The sequence below is a fragment of the Lathamus discolor genome, chromosome Z (assembly GCF_037157495.1).
Source record: "Lathamus discolor isolate bLatDis1 chromosome Z, bLatDis1.hap1, whole genome shotgun sequence".
NCBI lineage: Eukaryota > Metazoa > Chordata > Aves > Psittaciformes > Psittacidae > Lathamus > Lathamus discolor.
Genome location: NC_088909.1, coordinates 28,779,863 through 28,798,134, shown reverse-complemented (window position 1 = coordinate 28,798,134; position 18,272 = coordinate 28,779,863). Strand labels below are relative to the sequence as shown.

The 18,272-nt window shown below is 34.9% G+C and overlaps 1 protein-coding gene across 8 annotated transcripts in view; it reads right to left on the bottom strand.

The window, feature by feature from the left end:
- The window catches only part of KIAA0825 (KIAA0825 ortholog), a 252,279-nt gene that overhangs the window by 139,042 nt on the left and 94,965 nt on the right, over nucleotides 1-18,272 (bottom strand). For all 8 annotated transcript variants that reach the window (XM_065663713.1, XM_065663710.1, XM_065663714.1 and 5 more), the window contains 4 exons: nucleotides 17,730-17,920; nucleotides 15,512-15,694; nucleotides 8,085-8,195; nucleotides 2,704-2,843 (listed from right to left, as the gene is read on the bottom strand). In XM_065663713.1, the coding sequence (XP_065519785.1) occupies nucleotides 2,704-2,843; nucleotides 8,085-8,195; nucleotides 15,512-15,694; nucleotides 17,730-17,920 (625 nt within the window). The remainder of the gene's footprint in view (nucleotides 1-2,703; nucleotides 2,844-8,084; nucleotides 8,196-15,511; nucleotides 15,695-17,729; nucleotides 17,921-18,272) is intronic.

Genomic DNA, 18,272 nt, shown 5'->3' with positions numbered 1-18,272 from the left:
TATTGATAAATGGCTAGGTGTCCGCTGACTGACAAGGTTCCCTTTGGCATTAAACCTGTGTTAGGCTAGTGCAATTCAATAAAGCTATTACTTTTTGCTTTATTATGCAGAGAATAAGTCCTGGTTCCTGGAAATAAAGACTCTCAAATGAGAACCCACTGACTGCTCTGCTGGCATGCTGTGTATTTACAGCAAGTCTAGCAGAAAATCTCAGAGCTCACTTTCACCCTTCTCATTTTCATATCATCATCTGCTGGATTAAATAACTCATACAACGCAAGCACCACTCTCTTTATTCCCCTATTATTTGTGGCTTGTCAAAATAATCAATTTTTTTTTTCACAACCATTGGTGATAAAGCAATTCTGGTGAAAAAGGTCACCCAGAAAATTGCAGAACAGTTTGTTTTGCCAGAAAACTAACACAGTACCAGGTACCTTCATTATTTCTCTCCACAAAGGCACAGCAAAGGACGCTAGCTACTTCACTCATGCAATAATATGTCTTAGAAGATATTTTCTAAATATTGGAGCTATGGTAATATATATTCCCCTATAAATCCCTGTATGGGATTATATGAAAATATAATTAACTGCAATTCAATGCACCTCCATTATTTAGACTCGTAGTTTAAGTTACAGAGTTCCAATATGCAAATCCAATCTTTCAACTATATTTTTCAAACTTGCCTTTTATCTAGTGGTCACTCTCCCTGGAGACAAATAAGTGGTCCAGTTTCAGATATCCTCATTTATTGCTTTTTAGTATTTTTGATGCATACATGCATTCTGCCAAACTACTCTTTCTACTGAGACAACTAAGTCAATACCAACAATACTCCATATTGTGACAGGGAATATAAATTATTTGTAACCCTTACCAGGGTACAACTGTACAAGAACAAGGTGAATGCAATTAAATTAAATGTGTTTGTATGACGCCTACTGCAACTATACCAAAATATTGCTACCATACAAAAAAAAGGTAACATTACCAAAAAAATCTACATTTAAGCACCTCTTCATAAAGAATTTTTGCCTTCCGGCCTGCCTTCTAAAAGGGAGAAAGAAAGACTGAGTGTAAAATAAACTAAAATGTGAGAATTGTTTTCACATGAAAAATATTCTCATAATGTAGTTAAATATGAGGGAGTTTTGTTATTGCTACAGCAAATAACTAAAAAACTACAGTATACTTAGCCTTTAATCTGTTTTCACTCATAATATTACACATTACAAAATTTTAGTGTTGATGAGTACATAATTCTGTGAGACTTTTATCCTACTGAACAGAAGAATCCAAAACTGTCATTGTTAGTACTAAAGTATGGCTTGTTAGTCCAACTTTCCTTGTACTAATATATAACAGCTCACATAGTAAAAAAATAATACTTTATATAGCATCACAAAGCTGCTGCATAGGAGAGGGAATAAAGAATACAATAATTTCATCATTAGATAATTAACCCCATTGAAATTAATTTAGAAGATATGTATCATCGCAGGTTTCAACTTAATCTAAACTGAAAGTTTATGCATACCAAAGTTGTAGTTACATTAATAAAGTCTGTGTAAATAGCACATTTTCTAATTAAAAGTAGTATATTTCCCTGAAGCTCAGGAGGTTGGTCAGCCAATAGATTAATACATTCTGTCACTTAATACCTGTGATAATTTAAGCAGCTAGTAAAATACAATACTGGATAACACTGGGGTAAGAATACAACCCTGATCAAACATTTGTTAGTCTTTGTAAAATATGACAGGTATCTGAGTAGGCAAGCAGATGCAGTGCAGCTCTCAGTTAGATGCATGACAGAAGTGGAAGCAAAGTTGTACCTCTGACAAATGTTAGACCATTTTAAAATGACAGAACTAAATTATGTTTCATCTACTATTATGTGAACCTAGCAGTTTTTTCTTTTTATAAGTAGGGAGAATTCTTTTGCTAAAGAAAGATAGGAACCAAAACTGTCGTTCACTATTACTGGAAAATTACGTCAAATGTGATTATACCATTAGCTTTTCAACAGTATGACCATTTCATCCAGAAGCTATTAAAAAAAAAAGATGTGATAAAGTTTGTTGCTTCAAACACAGTGCTAGCAGAATAAAAAGAAAAAAATCTTGTAGAACCATTCTTTTATTTGTTCCGCTTTCATAGTGGCATTAATGAGAGTATTAACAAGAGGAAGCATATAAATGTACTTCTAGAATGCCTACAGTGACAAACATAAAATAACTTCAACAAAACCTCTAAGAAGCTTTTCACTGTTGAAACAATTTTGAAAGTGGTCTTTCAGACTACTAATCCACACTTTTAAAAACCTGTGTGAAGCAGTTATGGTATCAAATTGTGTTAAGTTAAAATTTATTTTGACTCCTCTGAATTCACAATAGCAGTCACAAATATATGAAAATATCAAATCACAGTCTGTTTTGAAACTAAGAATGTACAGATTGACTGAAAAACACAATAATTTCTTTCTTTTTACTCATTCAAGAGGTGCGCCCTACTGAAAACTGAATACCCCCAAAACCAAATAGGTTATAGTTATATATATGGAGTATGCGTGTATGCATATATGAAAAATAACCAATATCCCCCCCCCAAAACATGTGACAGGTTCCTTGCAGTATTCAAGTAGTTAAAAATGGATTTGTGTTTCTCACTAATATAAGGATTGACAGTATAAATACTTACTTGAACTTCTCAGTAAAATTTTTACTAAGAGACAATCCTGATGTAGCAGTGTTTCCAAAAGCAAATTCAAGTTGCAGTATGGCTGGGATAAGAGCAGTTTTAGCTGACCCTGGGCTGCCATTTCTCTGGCTGATGGAGTCCTTTCAAAATGTAAGATAAAGAGAGAATAATGTAGTTAATTTATCTATGAAATTAATATCCTTATAGTGCAGATGTAATGCTAACTCCCTTAAATGTCAATTCCTCCCAGATTACTCTGAAAACGCTTTCATGCTTGCTTACTTTAAGGCAGCTCAGGGAAGGAATTACATTTAATTTCAACTAGCTAAAAGCAAATTAGCATTTGGTTGTCTGCCAAAGTTATAACTGATACAAAGCAACCTCACTTATCTCATTCATGGAACCATGTTTGCCTTGTTCTACCAGGCAAAAAAGATTTTTTTTTTTTTTGTGCTGGAATAAATTTAAGGCTATTAGTCTTTAGTTCACTATTACATTAATTGCTTAGCAAGAGCTCTGAAGTGTCCTTGAAGAAGTATATGAAGCTCATAATTAAAAACCAGAGAATGCTCAAAGGGGCTGCAACATGCCACATTAGGTTGACCAATGCTTACACATCCTGAAAAATCTACCTGAACTATTAGACTGGTTAAATGACTGCTTTGCCAACAGGGAGGAGTGAGATATCATGGTACAAATTCAATACTTTCCAAGGAGATTGCAGATTGTTTACTGTTTGTGGTTTGCATTTACAGCAAGTTTAGACTTCCAAACAAAAATATTCCAGGGCTTCCTCTGACATAAGCCAGTGACTCAACAACAACTGTTGGACTCACCCAGGGCAAAGGGGAGAAAAAAATTAAAATCTTGTCCTGCTAGGTGTTTATCACCCACTGTATTCACTATTTTCTTCTTCTTGCAACATTTTCAAAGAGATATTTTCAAAATTGGGTTGTGGTTATTTTTTTTTCCTTGAAAGCTCAATTTGTCATTGTTTTGAAGGTTTTAAAATTAAATTTCAGCTGCTGTTTAGCCATTGTATTTATTCACTTTGGCTACAAGTTTATACAACAATAGTTGCTAACATTGAAAGTTTATGCACTGCATATGTAAACTTTTATGCACATAAATTTTACATGTACCGCTGTAAGAACTACATATGCACTGACAAATTGACTATGCAGGCATAAACATTTTCTGGCAGCACACACACAACACCTTCAGCATCAGCTAAAGCTTTATTCATCAGCGGCTAGATTTTCCTGTCAGGAAAGTATAAGGATTTATATGGATATACTTTATGTTTCCTTTACACACAAATATTTGGACAGAACTAAACTGTCTTAACAGAGAGGAATTTCTCTGTTATGTGCACACTTCTAAGACAATCGGACTAGACCAACTGTGTTACCACCCAACTCTGCCTGTATGCACACATGAAAAAAACAAAGATAACTGCGCAAGAACTTCCTTGCTCAGTCAAGGCTGATACACAGATAATACACCTAATACAAATGTACAACACCTGGAAATGAAAATGTCACTTGATACACTCTTTCAATTTATTCCTTCTCAGGTATGTTTGCATCCATCACCAGAAAAGCAGTTTGCCACAAATCTTGCAGGGCAACCTTGAAGTTACCTAAGGAAACCGAGCTTCCATAGGAGCATCGCCCAAAAGGAACTTTACATCACACTATTATGTCAAAACTTTACATAATTAAGTATTAATACTGTAATAATCATTTCAGTAAAAGAGGATTTTATACATCACAGACTTTGTAATGTTAACAGCAAAGGAAATACATATGAGTCGATAAGTAATGTACGTGCCATGAAAACTTATGAACAGCTACTGTGATTTTCATCTGGGACACTATATATAATTGTTGACAATATCGTGCTAACTCCACAATTATATTTTTGCATACTGAATTCTAATAATGTTTATCAAAATATATATACACATATACATTTAAATATTCATAGAATTGCAGCCAAAATAAATTTTCTGTATTTAAAATACATACTGCATTCAAACTTTGAGCACTGGGGCTTTGCATTCTTAATAGTATTATCTTAATTTCTGTATGTTCAAGATTAGTTATATAAATTCTCACCATGTTAAGAACTCATATGTAGTTAGTAATTAAAGTTTAAATTAAAACAGTTACTATATTCACACTAGTTCTCACTGTGTCTGAAAGCAAACTCACAATTCACTAACTCAGTTAAAATATATGGTTCACTTTCATTTTGTTTCTCCCTTGAATGCCATGTTATTGCTCATATATATAATATATATATAAAGCTACTTATTGCATTCAAACTATAAGAAAAGGGACAGGTTTGGTCAATTAGATTTATGAAGGACAGTATTTTAAATTACTTAAGAAATAAATATAATTTTTAAAATATTTGAGTTGAAAGAAATCTTGTCTGTCATTGACCAGATGGGAAGTTATCATGTTGTGATATACATCCGTTCTTGGCTCTTTAGGCCTCTTGCAAATTGAAATGTACAGTGATGTGACTCACTTGGAGGAAAAATAAAATACAGCAGACATTCCCTACAGCCATGTAGCTAGCACCAATAAATGCACTGAGAAGTTTTGTAACATGCATATGGAGAGGCATATGTTCTGCCATGCTTGTAGCTCAGTACTAGTGAAAATAAGACCAGCCTCATAAAAAGTGACAAAAGGTGAAGTACATATAAATATCACACATATAAATGATCAGTTTTCTACAGTAAAAGAAAAAAACCCCAGGACTCTGATTTGCGAATGATATGATTATAAACCCCAAATGAAGCAAAGAATGAATCACAATTACCACTAAAGGAACTGTAATATAAATTATCAATAATTATTTAGTTTAATAATCAACTATGTTATTTTGGTTAGTATCCAAGGTAAAAAAAACAACAACCCAAACAAAACAAAACAAACCAGAAGACCTCAAATGGTAAGTTCAGGATTTTAAAAAGCAAATAAACATTAAAACTAATTCATGTTAACAATATTGACAAAGATGTAGAAGTCAGATAAAAGAACATAGACTAGGCATTTTTCAGGCATAAAAAATAATGTAGTAAATCTGGTTAAATAGTGAAATTGTAAATAAAATAATTTCAGGAACTAGCAAAAGCTTCTCTTGAAGTGTCAAGCTTAGGAAGAGCAAATATTTTATAGCTATATTTATGGCAGGTTAGAGCCATCAGTTAAAAATTAGGTGGCCACAGCTGGGAGGTGTATACAACTGCTTGTGCTTCCAATTTTGTTATGGACAGTGAATATGTATTTTTATTAGATATAAGAAGTAAAAACATAAAATCCAGGAAGAATCAGAATGCTCTAAAAATTAGTTTTCTGCAACACTTACAGTGTCTCATTCATAAAGCGTCTCATTCATACACCAAATGCAACATTTCAAGAAAGAAAATCTTCTGTGACACGAATATAGAGTGTAAAACCAATACAAAATTAGAATGCCTCAGAATATGTCCCTCAAATTACTTCATTACATACAGGGTCTTTCACCTTTTTTTTTTTTTTTATTTTGTTTTCTTTGGGGGGTGGTTTGTGAGCAGCTGAAAGGTACGTTGTTGAAAGACAACATTCAATATTTTACCAACATACTTCACTCATCATCACCAGGACAATGTACATGGCTTTATATATGTGGACTGTCCTCACACAGGCAGGCTAACTATCTTCTCAGACATGTGCTTTCTTTTACATTCCTCATTTTCTCATTATGCGGTCAAGAAGATGCATATTTTCTCATTTTTCATAAAGGGAAAATATAGATAACTCTGGAGTAGTCTTATGCTATTTATCAAGACAAATCTGCCCTAAAAATCATCTCTAAAATACTAATTCCACCCCAAAAACAGAATTATATTCAACTGAAATGGTATCAGCATTTCCTTTACATACTTTTACACAGCAGAGCGTACTCATTTGTGAAGTTATCTTCCAAAACTGATAACCCACAATATAATTTAAATTTTGACCAAGTGGCTTTTTGAGGGCATCAAAGAGCTTAACACTTTTTCTACAATGAGTGCTTAATGAAGTGTAAATTTTCCCAGAAATAGAGTAGATCTCTTTTCAGTTGATGATGTAGTCACTCCTTCTCCTATATCCCCTACGTTCCTTTCTCTCTACCCATGTATAACTTAAAAAGCCACTGACAAATTTCATTGAAACTCAACTGAGAGGTAAAAGTACTTGATCTTTCAAGCTTTGGAAAAACTTAAGTTACTATTTCAAGCAGGGAAAAGGACACATTCTGAATCCTACAGTTATTCACTTGGTTTGGTGTTCCAGGTAGCGAACCACACAACTTTGATTCAGTCACGGCGTCTATTGTTTCTGGCTCAGCAGGTATCAAAGTCACCCAGGAAGGAGATAACAGTACTACTGAAATGTATTAGGAATGAAGATTAGGAAGAGAAATCACATGTTTTGTGTAGTATGGAGCAAAATCGTAGGGAAGATACTGCAATATACAAGGTAGAAGATCTTGTGTATATAAGGTAAGAGGCAGTAAATCCACATCACACTGGTCATTGGGAGGTCACCATAGGTGACCACTCACATGATAACGTGTTCCTCCAAAATATAATAATACTTTCTCACAAAACACAATAACAATTCATAAAAGCAGCTTTTCAGGAAAATGGAGAGTGAAAATCTCTCAGGAAATAACTTTTGAAGAGGAGGAGGTGAAGGGGTTAGGAGAGAATCTGCACTGGTGTGGGAGTGCTTCAGGTTCAAAATTAGAAAGGGAATGACAGCACAGCTGGTAGCATACGTCTCGTATGTAACTTGTCATTATATACAGTGACACAGAAAAAGAAGCTAAGTTTTTGCCTCTAATCATGCAGTAATCTCCCAAAAAATCAACTACGATCAATCAGCATATTTTTCATTGAGTTATTTATATATCAAACTTTTTTTTTTTTTTTTAGCCAGCAGTCATAAACAGGGAGTCATACATTCTTTATTATAAACCTTTCAAAACAGGAACTGTGCTGAAATACATTATTGTCAAGAGCTATATACTATTTAATTAAAGGAAAAAAACTTACAGATAATTAGAATATCAAACATAATGAATAGACTAGCAAAAAGCTACACAGTACACTGCTTTCAGTTTGGCCTTTCTTACAGACTGTTAAAGTTTGAAAATTAGGAAAATTTACAGTGAATTTAAAAAGATGTTTCTGTGTTTTTTCTTAATCATAATATCAATTAGACATGCATTAATATATAGATTTTTCAAAATGTTGAAAAGACTTCAAAATGTAACAGAATTTGATTAGTACTGACCAGCTAGTGATTCTTTAACAACAATCAACTTTTGATACTCACTTCAGTAAGGAAGAGCAAGACGCCGGTATACAACATAACCAGTGTAATGGGTGATAAAAGACTTCTGAAAAATCTGGAGGAAGATGTTCATCAGAATTGTCCAGAAATGTCCTGAAAAAACCCAAATACTTCTGAATTACATGGAAGAAAATCCCTTCAGAATACTGCTACTAAATACATACAAATACACAGAAAATCCCTTAAGACAAATAGTACTAATATGCATATGCATATGCATACATGACTGCAAATTTACTTATGTACTGTTAAAAATTTCTAATATATCTTATTTATATTCACTCTTTGAAACTTGGTATCTAGCACTGTTAGTACTGTTAAAGCAGTTTTCTTTGTATTTTCACTCCTATATAGCACGTTTTCAAACTATGTTTGAAAATGCATTGAATGAGCATTATTCTTCATTCATTTCTATAGCTTTTTTCTTTCTGCATAATACATGCATCATATTAACAATACTTTTATCATAATCAAGCAAAATATTTTTTTAAAGTGTATGGTTATCTTTTGATTAATATTCAAGTATTTACAGTCTTCGGATTAAACTGGGCAAAAGATTTGAACCAGAAGCTTTGGAACTTCACTGGTTTGTAAGAACTAGAATGCTGGTTGAAAAAAGTACTGTTTTCAAATATAAAGACTAGTGAAGAATTAGATAAGCTAATTTTATGTCACTTTTGCATAACTTCTCTCACTTAAAGGATGTGAGAGGCAAAAAATCAGATGTGTTCAATTCACTGATACTAAAAATTAACTGGTTTTATTAATTAATGATATTATGATTATATATATGTATATATAGAGAGGATCATAAAATTTAATATTTGCCTTTGTTATTTAATAAGTAATAATAATAGATGCATTAGTATTTGTGAGTTCTGTAGCAATCACTAGATACAATAATGTGATAAGAATGGATGCCCCTTGGGCTCTTACCTTTTTACTCTCATTTACACTGAATACAGTTGCATCAGAGGGGATATAGTCTGTTACATCCATCCTCTATTAAATACAATCAATGATCACTTCTTTTGCACCTTATTTTTTAAAATAACTTGGCGGTAAACTTTTCATCTTAATAACTTTCCTTCCCTGAAGGTTGTTCCTTTATGTATCATGTCTGGTATTTTCTAAGTTATACAAAGAAGGCAACTACCTTTAAAAATGCCACTCCTACAGAACTCATTTATGGTATATTTGCTTTACTTTCTGAAGTGATTCAATGTCACTCCCACTTTTGAGTCAGTATTTCTATTGCAGTAAGAGTAGAAGGACATTTAAAAATACCTCAGGAAAAGACATGAGGAGTTTTTCAGGACAAGAGGCTCTTTTTACAAGATGCTAAAAAAAGCTCCTGTCATGGTACAGAAAGAGTGAGAACTTATCTAAGCATTTAAAACTGGAGACAGAATGGAAACCCTTTGGAATAAAGACTTCACAAACTCCTAACCTAAAAGGTAAGATCTCCTCTTTCTTATAGAGTGCTTTGTCACCATGGCACCAGTAGAATTTGTGCTTTGTCATTTAATTATTTAAAAAGCTCTTTTTCAGAGCTGCATGTAAGCTATCTAGACATGTAGCTTCATGCTTATAAAGTCACTGTCTGGCTATGAGACCCAGATGAAAGAAGAGAATTACACTTATGCAACAAAAAAGACAGGTGTGTAGCTTCTGAACTTCTCCAAAAGACAGGGTGATTTATTTATAAAAATAAAGTTACTAATAAACCCAATAGTAATAATTTACTACAGATTTCAAAACTATCTTAAGTAAGCAGGGAGTCCCATGGAAAAGAGGACCTGTAAATGGCACAAGTTACTCCTGGGGAGGTTCCAACTGGACACGAGGAAAATTCTTCACAGTGAGAACAACCAGCTACTGGAATAATCTCCCTAGGGAAGTAGTGTACTCCCCAGAGTTGGACACAGTGAAGATTTGTCTGGACAGCGTGCTGGGACATAGCACTTAGTGTGAGGTGTCCCTGCCCATGGCAGGGGGGTTGGAACTAGACTGTCCTAAGGTCCTTTCCAACCTTAACTATTCTATGATCCTATTCTATGACATCTAGTCTAGGTCACGCTTTGCCTAGAAAAGTTGCACGAGATGATCTTGAGGTCCCTTCCAACCCGGGATCCTATGATTCTATGGAATCATAGAATCACTGACTGGTTTGGGTTGGAAGCAACCTTAAAGCTCATCCAGTTCCAACCCCCTGCCACGGGCAGGGACACCTTCCACTAGACCGTGTTGTTCCAATCCCAGTCCAGCCTGGCCCTGAACACTGCCAGGGATGAGGCAGCCACAGCTTCTCTGGGCAACCTGCGCCAGTGCCTCACCACCCTCATATTGAAGAATGATATCATGGTATCTGAGCATAAGGATTAGCACACAGTGAATTTGTGCTCCTTGTGAATTCATGAAAACATGAAGATTAAAAATAAGCCAGAGATTGTAATATAGACAAAGGGAGAACTTGAACTACAAAATAATTATCTTAAAGACAGTAATTTAAACATTGTGAGAAAATTAAAGAAAAAAAACCCCACCTTACTGTTTCTCATCTGTTGAAATATTTTTCTTAATATAGCAAAGCATAAAGCAAACTTCCTACAAGAAAGCATGATAGATACAGTTTGGGTAGTAACCTAATAAAAAATAATCTACATCTTTTCTATTGATAGTGTCTAAAGTGTTGAGAGACTTCTGGGCTTAAGCAGCTTCCTTAGTGTGTTTTTTTAGCCGTCTCCTAAGTACAATCACAGGGCAGGCTTTTGGACTCTGAGGCTTATAACAAAACACACAAATTTTTAAACTGAAATGGAGATAATCTGAGGGCCTTAAAATAGTTGAAATACTGGAATAAATTCAAATACTATCAAAAAATCAAGTGTCTAATGATAATACAATAATTCTGGTGCCAGCATTTCTCAGTGTCCACTGCTGGCTGTGTAATTCCTGTCAGGAAAACCCAACTCTGTGCCAGACAGTTTAATTCAACCACTCTTCTGACAGGTGTATAATAATAGCTAGTAGGAGATTTGTTTTGACTACAAGTTATGTTAAAGCAGCTGCCTATAGTCTCAAAGCAGCGGATGGCATCTGTGAAAGTATTTAATACTACAGCAAGATTCCAAGCTACAGTAGTTTCATTCTTCCGTAGAGTGTGACAAGGTGAGAATTGATCTTGTAAGCCCCAGTGCAGGTGTGAAAAAATGAGATGCAAACAAGATGCATTCTAATGGTATTTCCTTGGAGACTTCAAATGATTTAGCTCTGTATAAGGAATAAACACGACTAAAAAGCAACTTCATGAATTAAAAATCATACATTAAAATTGAGAGAAATATTTTCAGTTATTACAGTTGAATGACAGATATCTTTACCCAACAGACAGCAATTTTACCAATAGAATCTGAAAATTATTCTCTCATAATTCAAGTAATTTACCTGATTTATTGCTGAGAAAGCAAGACACGATAATTCATAGCATGGAAACATAAATAGGTGCACCCACCTTACTCTTGGTATCTTCCCTAACAGAAAGATTGTCATTTCCCACTCCTTACAAAAGACTAAAGAATACAGAAAACAAACCACAAGAATGTATCTGCTCCAACCTGAGCAACCCTCAACCTGGTGCAGAAGACAGTCTCTTGTCTGAAGTCATAAATGGGTGTGTTGTACCGCATATTGCCAGCCTGCCTCTGGATGATTTAATTTTGTAAAAATAACGAATGAAGAACAGCATTGGATTGCCCTACAGAATCCACAAGCAGGATGGAAACTCTTAGATCCACTGCAAAAAACCATAGCTACTTGAACTGAGTAACTGACAACCTTGCCAGTGAGTAAGACTATGATAAGTGGAAATTTCATCTGAGGGATGAAAAAAAGTGGAAATTCTGAGGGATGACCTCCCTTTTTTCAGAGGTTTGGGTAAGCAGCAAGAAAATAGCAACACCTAGTAGTTTCGGGGAACACATCCTCGACACTGCTGCTGTTCAAGAGGTTCCTCAACAACCTTGACAAAAGCAGACAGATGCCAACAGACATTTAGGACATTTGCAGGTGTCACTAAACGGAGGAAAGCGAGTACAGTAGGTAACATAACAGTAGAGTGCCAAGTCATGCACCACTGGGCCAACAGAAACTCACAAAGTTCACTGAGATAAAGTGCAACTTGTTGCTCCAGCAACAGAATTGTAACAACCTTGCCTGGGAACGGGCTGTCTGAGTACCAACCCTTCCCAGCCCCAAGCCTGGGGTTTATAGGCAGCAGGGTGCTGAAATGAGGCAAACAGTGCATTGTCACTAGGAGTAATGCAAACTGTACACTGGGCTGCATAAAGACTATGGCAAGCAACCTAAAGGTTGTGATGCCTTACCTTATGTATTTTTCCCAGGTGTGGGTCCTACAGCTCAAGGAGGCTGTGACAAAACTGGAAGGGACTAGACTGCACCATCTATGATGACAGGTTGAGGGATCTAGGCTCCTTTACACTGGCGAAGAGGTGGCTAAAGGGTTGAATCATCTAATGGCAGCCTATGCAGAGTAATTACACAGACAACACTGACAAACTTCTCTGAGCAGGGGCTGGTGTGATATGGCAAGTCATAGCCAGCAGTTTTGAAGGTTCACACTAGATATTAGGCAATACTTTGCAGTAAGGCAGTGCCGCCATGGAACTGGTTTGCCCAGAGAGGTTGTAAAATCTCAGGTCCCAAAGGTTTACATGGGTCAGCTAACACAGTCATGTCTGACTACTCTTGGTGATTGTGCTGCTTGGAGCAGGAGGCTGGACTAGGTGACCTCCACCAACCCTTTTCAACCAACACTTCTACACTAAAGCTACTTCAGGAAGGCCAGAGAACAGTGAAGGAAAATGAAGCACAGAAAACTGAGTGAGTATTAAAAACTGATGAGTCAAGATTAATGGGTGAGTTTAGGATTGGGTCTAAGAAGCCTTGTCATACATAAAAGAAACTTTAAGTGGCAGCAGAATGCAAAACATTAAATCACAAAATTAGGAAGGAGAAAGCCAGAATCACTTTATTTGAAGTTAAGGATATTATTAATTTTTCAGCACCCTTACTATTTCATTGCATTTCGATAACATAATAAAGAATCTTGAATAATTTTAATTCTCTGGAAGCAATAGTTTATAATAGAGCATCTCTAGTAAGCTGGAAATGAACCAGTCACTTTATCTAATTTATCACACTAGACAACTTTCTCATATTTTACATATTTTCACATTTTATTTAACATGCAATTTTTTATTTATCATATTAGACAAATCCTGGAAAACAACATTCGGTCCTCACCACTTTTCTGATTACACAAAACTTTTCCTGAGCAGTCCAAAGATTAATTTAAATCTAGGCCCTGCAGTGAAATCTGCTAGCACCAAAAGTGAGCATGATAGATTTAAAAGAAAAATCTTTATTTAAATTCCAGTTAATTTTACAAATGTTTTGAGAGATATAGGGTCAAGCTAACTGATGGAAATTTTGATTACACACCTGCAATTGTAAAGAGAACTGATAAAGGATTAGTTCCCTTTAAAATCATGAAGAGCTTCTAAATTTGCTATTGATAGATTCTTAACATAGTAAGCCACCCATAGCTCAGTAAACAATGGAGCTAGGAATTCAACATAAAATTCAGTATATGAAAGTGTTGCCAACTGGGTATGATCATTCAAGAAGTTAATCTGTTTGTTCTTTGTATCTGGACACCGGGTTAGGTTAAGGTTACTAATATTGGCTGTAATGAAACATACAATATGAAAGAACTGTTTTGACAGTGAAGTCTCAGAGGTTTTGAAAATAGAACTTTTGAATACACAGTTCATTAAAATTGCCCCCTTTTATTTACACAAAAGCATGTATCATATCTCTAACAATGTTTTTCAGTGTTAATATTGGTTTTGTAACCACATAACAGAATATGACATTTTTTATATTCTTCCTACATAAAGCTGCCAGATTTTGGTTATGATTTGCAGAGTACTTTGTAGTAAATTAAATGAGTTGCTACATCCTGTGCATGTCAAGTTCTTGATCTCTAGAAAATCAGATTATGATACTGAAATGTATATGCCTAAATATGAAACCTATATGACCAAGTTGTTAATCTGTAGCATTTTACATAAAATAAAAATATGCTGCCTCACTCTCTCCATTGGCAGTTTGTTCTGAAACTCACTGAGTTCTCAAGTTAGCACAGTTTTTATAATCATTCCAGGTATAGAAAAATCTGTAAACAACATGGATTACTGAAGTAGCCCAGAATAGCTAAAAGGAACAGACTATACTACGTGTTTATTTTAGTTCATCGTTCTAAGGGCTTTCATGAAGAAGTAGTAATGGAGGCAGGAATGGGCATTGTGGTAGCTGTAACTTCCTCTTATCATCACAGCAAGACTACCTAATCTGCTCGTGAATCACCTTTTTAATTACAATTTTTTTTCATAAACCTGCATTTTATAAGATCAAACATCTAGTTATAATCCACTTTTGCATGTTCCTCAGAGTCTACAAATAATGAAAAGACTGAAAAGAGCCCACACGTGGCAAAAAATATTTAAAGAAGCTTAACTGCAGGAGGTCGCCACCCTCTTAGTTGCACAACCTAGAATATCACCTAGAATATTCTTGTTTAGATTAATAACTAAAATCAGTTGAATAGGCCTTGGCTTTGTTGGTTTTGGGTTTTCTTGGGTTTTTAAAATTTGTGATCTCAGTTTGTATTATACCAAATTTACAGCAGAGCTCTTACCATAGAATCTTAGGATCAGAGAATGGTTTGGGTTGGAAGGGACCCAAATGGATGAGTTAAAGCTCACCCATTACCTATAGAATTATTATGGGATGACAGCAGAACGTTCTAATTCACCTGGAAGTTCTATGTAGCTAAATCTGAACTAGTAAGTATGAAGATGAAAATCTTTTCAATTGTATAAGTGACTAAGTCCTTGAAAAACCTTACCACAGGCTTTGATGCCATAGTAGTAAACATTTTTAGAGAGATAACAATATGTTTCCAACATGTCTGCTAACTAAACAGTAAATTGCAAATTTAGACCAGTAATTAGTAATGAAATTCTACTGCTTGTGCTACAGCGGAAATCTAACCAGATATTCACTGCATTCTATATTATGACCAGACAAATTGTGAAGTACAGGACTTGATCCAAAGCTAATAAAATCCCACAAGATATAATTGTGCTTTAGGTAAGCTTTTAAGGAGAAGTGCAAGACCAAATCAAGAAATAGTTGAAGGTTATAAAAATGTGTCAACACTACACATTGCATTTGTATTTCAACACATTATTCACCTCGTAGATATACCTATGCAAGTTCAAGAACCAATTTTATCTCAAACTGAATGTTTCAATCATACTCACTCATAAAAATTCTTCAGTGGTGAAGTTAAAATAGCCAGCACAGACAGCAGACTATTGCAGTGGCTATGTATTTTATAGATCTTGAGATCTCTGTCTTCATGTGGATTTAGAAACTCCTTAACAGAGCTACAAACTGACCAGAGCATATCTTCAGTGGACATCAAAATTGCTGCAATATCAATTCTGTAGGGGAATAAAAAAAAAAAAAAGAAAAATATGAAAATAACATTACTTGGGATATCAGGAGAGTGGTAAATTTCAGTTAAGTAGAGCTTTCCTCTGACAACATAAAATAGCTAAATCACAGCGTGGACTTCAAATTTCATCTTTCATCAGTGGTGTAGGAATTATGAGCTACACTGTAAAACTTCAGCACTTCCACAGAAAAGTTGTTATTGACACTAGTCAAGAGGAGACTTAAAAAATTTGGACATTTCCTCTTTCAAAGGACAATGCCACTAGGCAGAAGCACCTTATTTTCTAAACTACAACTAAATACAATTAAATTTTGATTTCTTTATGACTAAAGTATAATTAGAATGTTCATACTACTTTTAAATCCTGCTGGTGCAAAAAAAGTCATGATAAGTGAACTAAATCTTCAATTTGTAAAACTTAAACTGCCAGGCAACATATTACAATACGGAGCATTTCTGAGTCAGTAATGTGTTGCTGTTGATACTGGCTGACAGAGCATCATGGGATACTGGCCTAAACAATAGCAAGAACGCAAAGTACAACGACATAATCTCAAATGCTGACGTACAACAGATAGGAAACAGAAGGATAACACAAAATATACAGCAGGCATGATGCTGGAGTGAAAAAAGGACCTCATTACCTAAAAGCCAATGGATGCATATGTGATCATCTGCATTTTTAAGGGTCATCTTATTTTTGGAAAAGTTAAGCAAACACGCATTTGTCTATATTGCAGATCAGATCTCTAATATTTCAAAAACCACTGGAAGAAAAGACCCCCTCCAAAGTACTGTATTATAAATGAATACGTAAACCCTCTATAATAAAAATATATTGAATTATCTTAATTAAAAATATTTTTTTTCATTTGTGGATGGCTGGATAATTCAATTTACTTACTGACAAATTCAAGAATAGCCTTATTAGATAAAACAGCTTCTCTACAAAATGACAGTGTAAAAAAATCTTTCTTGTTTAGTATTTTGAAGCAAATTCATATAGAACTGACTAATACCACATTTAAGAAATAATTATATCAATACATATTTTTCATATTTCAGGGTATTTTTACTTTCCGGGAAATTTATAGCAGTTTTCAGGAAACCTCCCTGTACCTAAAGATACAAAGTAATGGGAAATTATTGCAGTAATAGAGCATTTAAAATGGCATTTTGATATGTAGAATAAAACTTTTTTTTTCACCAGCTATTCTAAGAATGCGAATTTGTGCAAGTTACTTAAGTTTCCATGACACTGCTTCATTTCATAATGAAACTTAGGATGATAGCACATAACTTTTAGCTCAGACAGAACATATCTCTGCTGACTGTGTCTCATTTCCTACAAACAGGCAAGATAGGAAATGCACCAATTTCTTTAATACACGACATTTCATAGAAAGAGAAAGGACAGAGGTAGGGTAAGCTTCCACCTGGAGCCACTTGCTTTAGTATTTCTTGAAGAGACCCTCCTCTCTGGCAAACTGTAAGAATCCCAACAAGAACTTCCACATTCATACTTCCTAAAACAACAGGAGAAGGAATAGCTTCTTTTTTCTCTCTCCTGCATCACTGGCTTCTTTCTGGCATGTTCTGATGTGACCTTCTAGCTCTTCGACTTGAAAAGCCCTATGAAAACCCAAATTCTATTGGAACACATGGAGTTTTCTTCATGAATCAATGATTCCTGATGCTGCCAATGCTGCCCACGTTTTCAGTTGTGCTACTACTCCTCGGTGCACTGTTTCTCATGAGGCTTTCAAACCAAGTAAGCCGCTTATGGAACAATTTCACTAAGAGTTCAAAAGAGGTCTTTGATTCTGCCCAGTTTAGTGTATGACCACCAAATATACCAATATATACAAAATAGATTGAATTAAAATGACATCCAAGTAAGAAACTGTGTCTATCCCCTCTGCTGTGTTCATTAACACTTAAATTTGAATCAAAAAAGCGCATAACAGAAAAGTAAGACTTATTTATCCATTAAAAACTTGTATTAAGTATACAACCATTACCTGATTTGTGGTGTTCTCTTGTAACTGGGGCAGGCCTGACAATATCTGGAGGACAGCATACACAAAGATTCCTCTAGTACATCTGTAAGAATCTCCTGGGCTGTCTTGGGGGGTAGAATAGTCCATAGATCGTGCTGAAGAGCACAGCAGAAGTAATGCCACATCTGGACAGAGAATGAGCATCTTTCCCCCTAGCAAAACCACCAATAAATAATAAAAACACACCTTCCAAATGTCAGTTTAGTTCCTGTAAGTCTAATTAATTCAATCTGAAAGAAAATAGATTAAAAGTCTCAGGCACCAAAATGTGGTCCTTGGCAAGTTCTGAAACATCTTTGTTAACAAGAAAACTCATGTTCGAGCTCTGCCACAAAACCAAACTACGACATTTGACCTCTTATATCCTTAATTAACCTATTCTCAAAACCCACTGTGTTTTAAGATTAGTTTAAAAACACGTACAGTATTCTGTACTCACTATAATAGTCAGAGGAATGTAATGTAACAGTTTCTTTGTCCTCAAAAGAAAATAATTTAAATTAG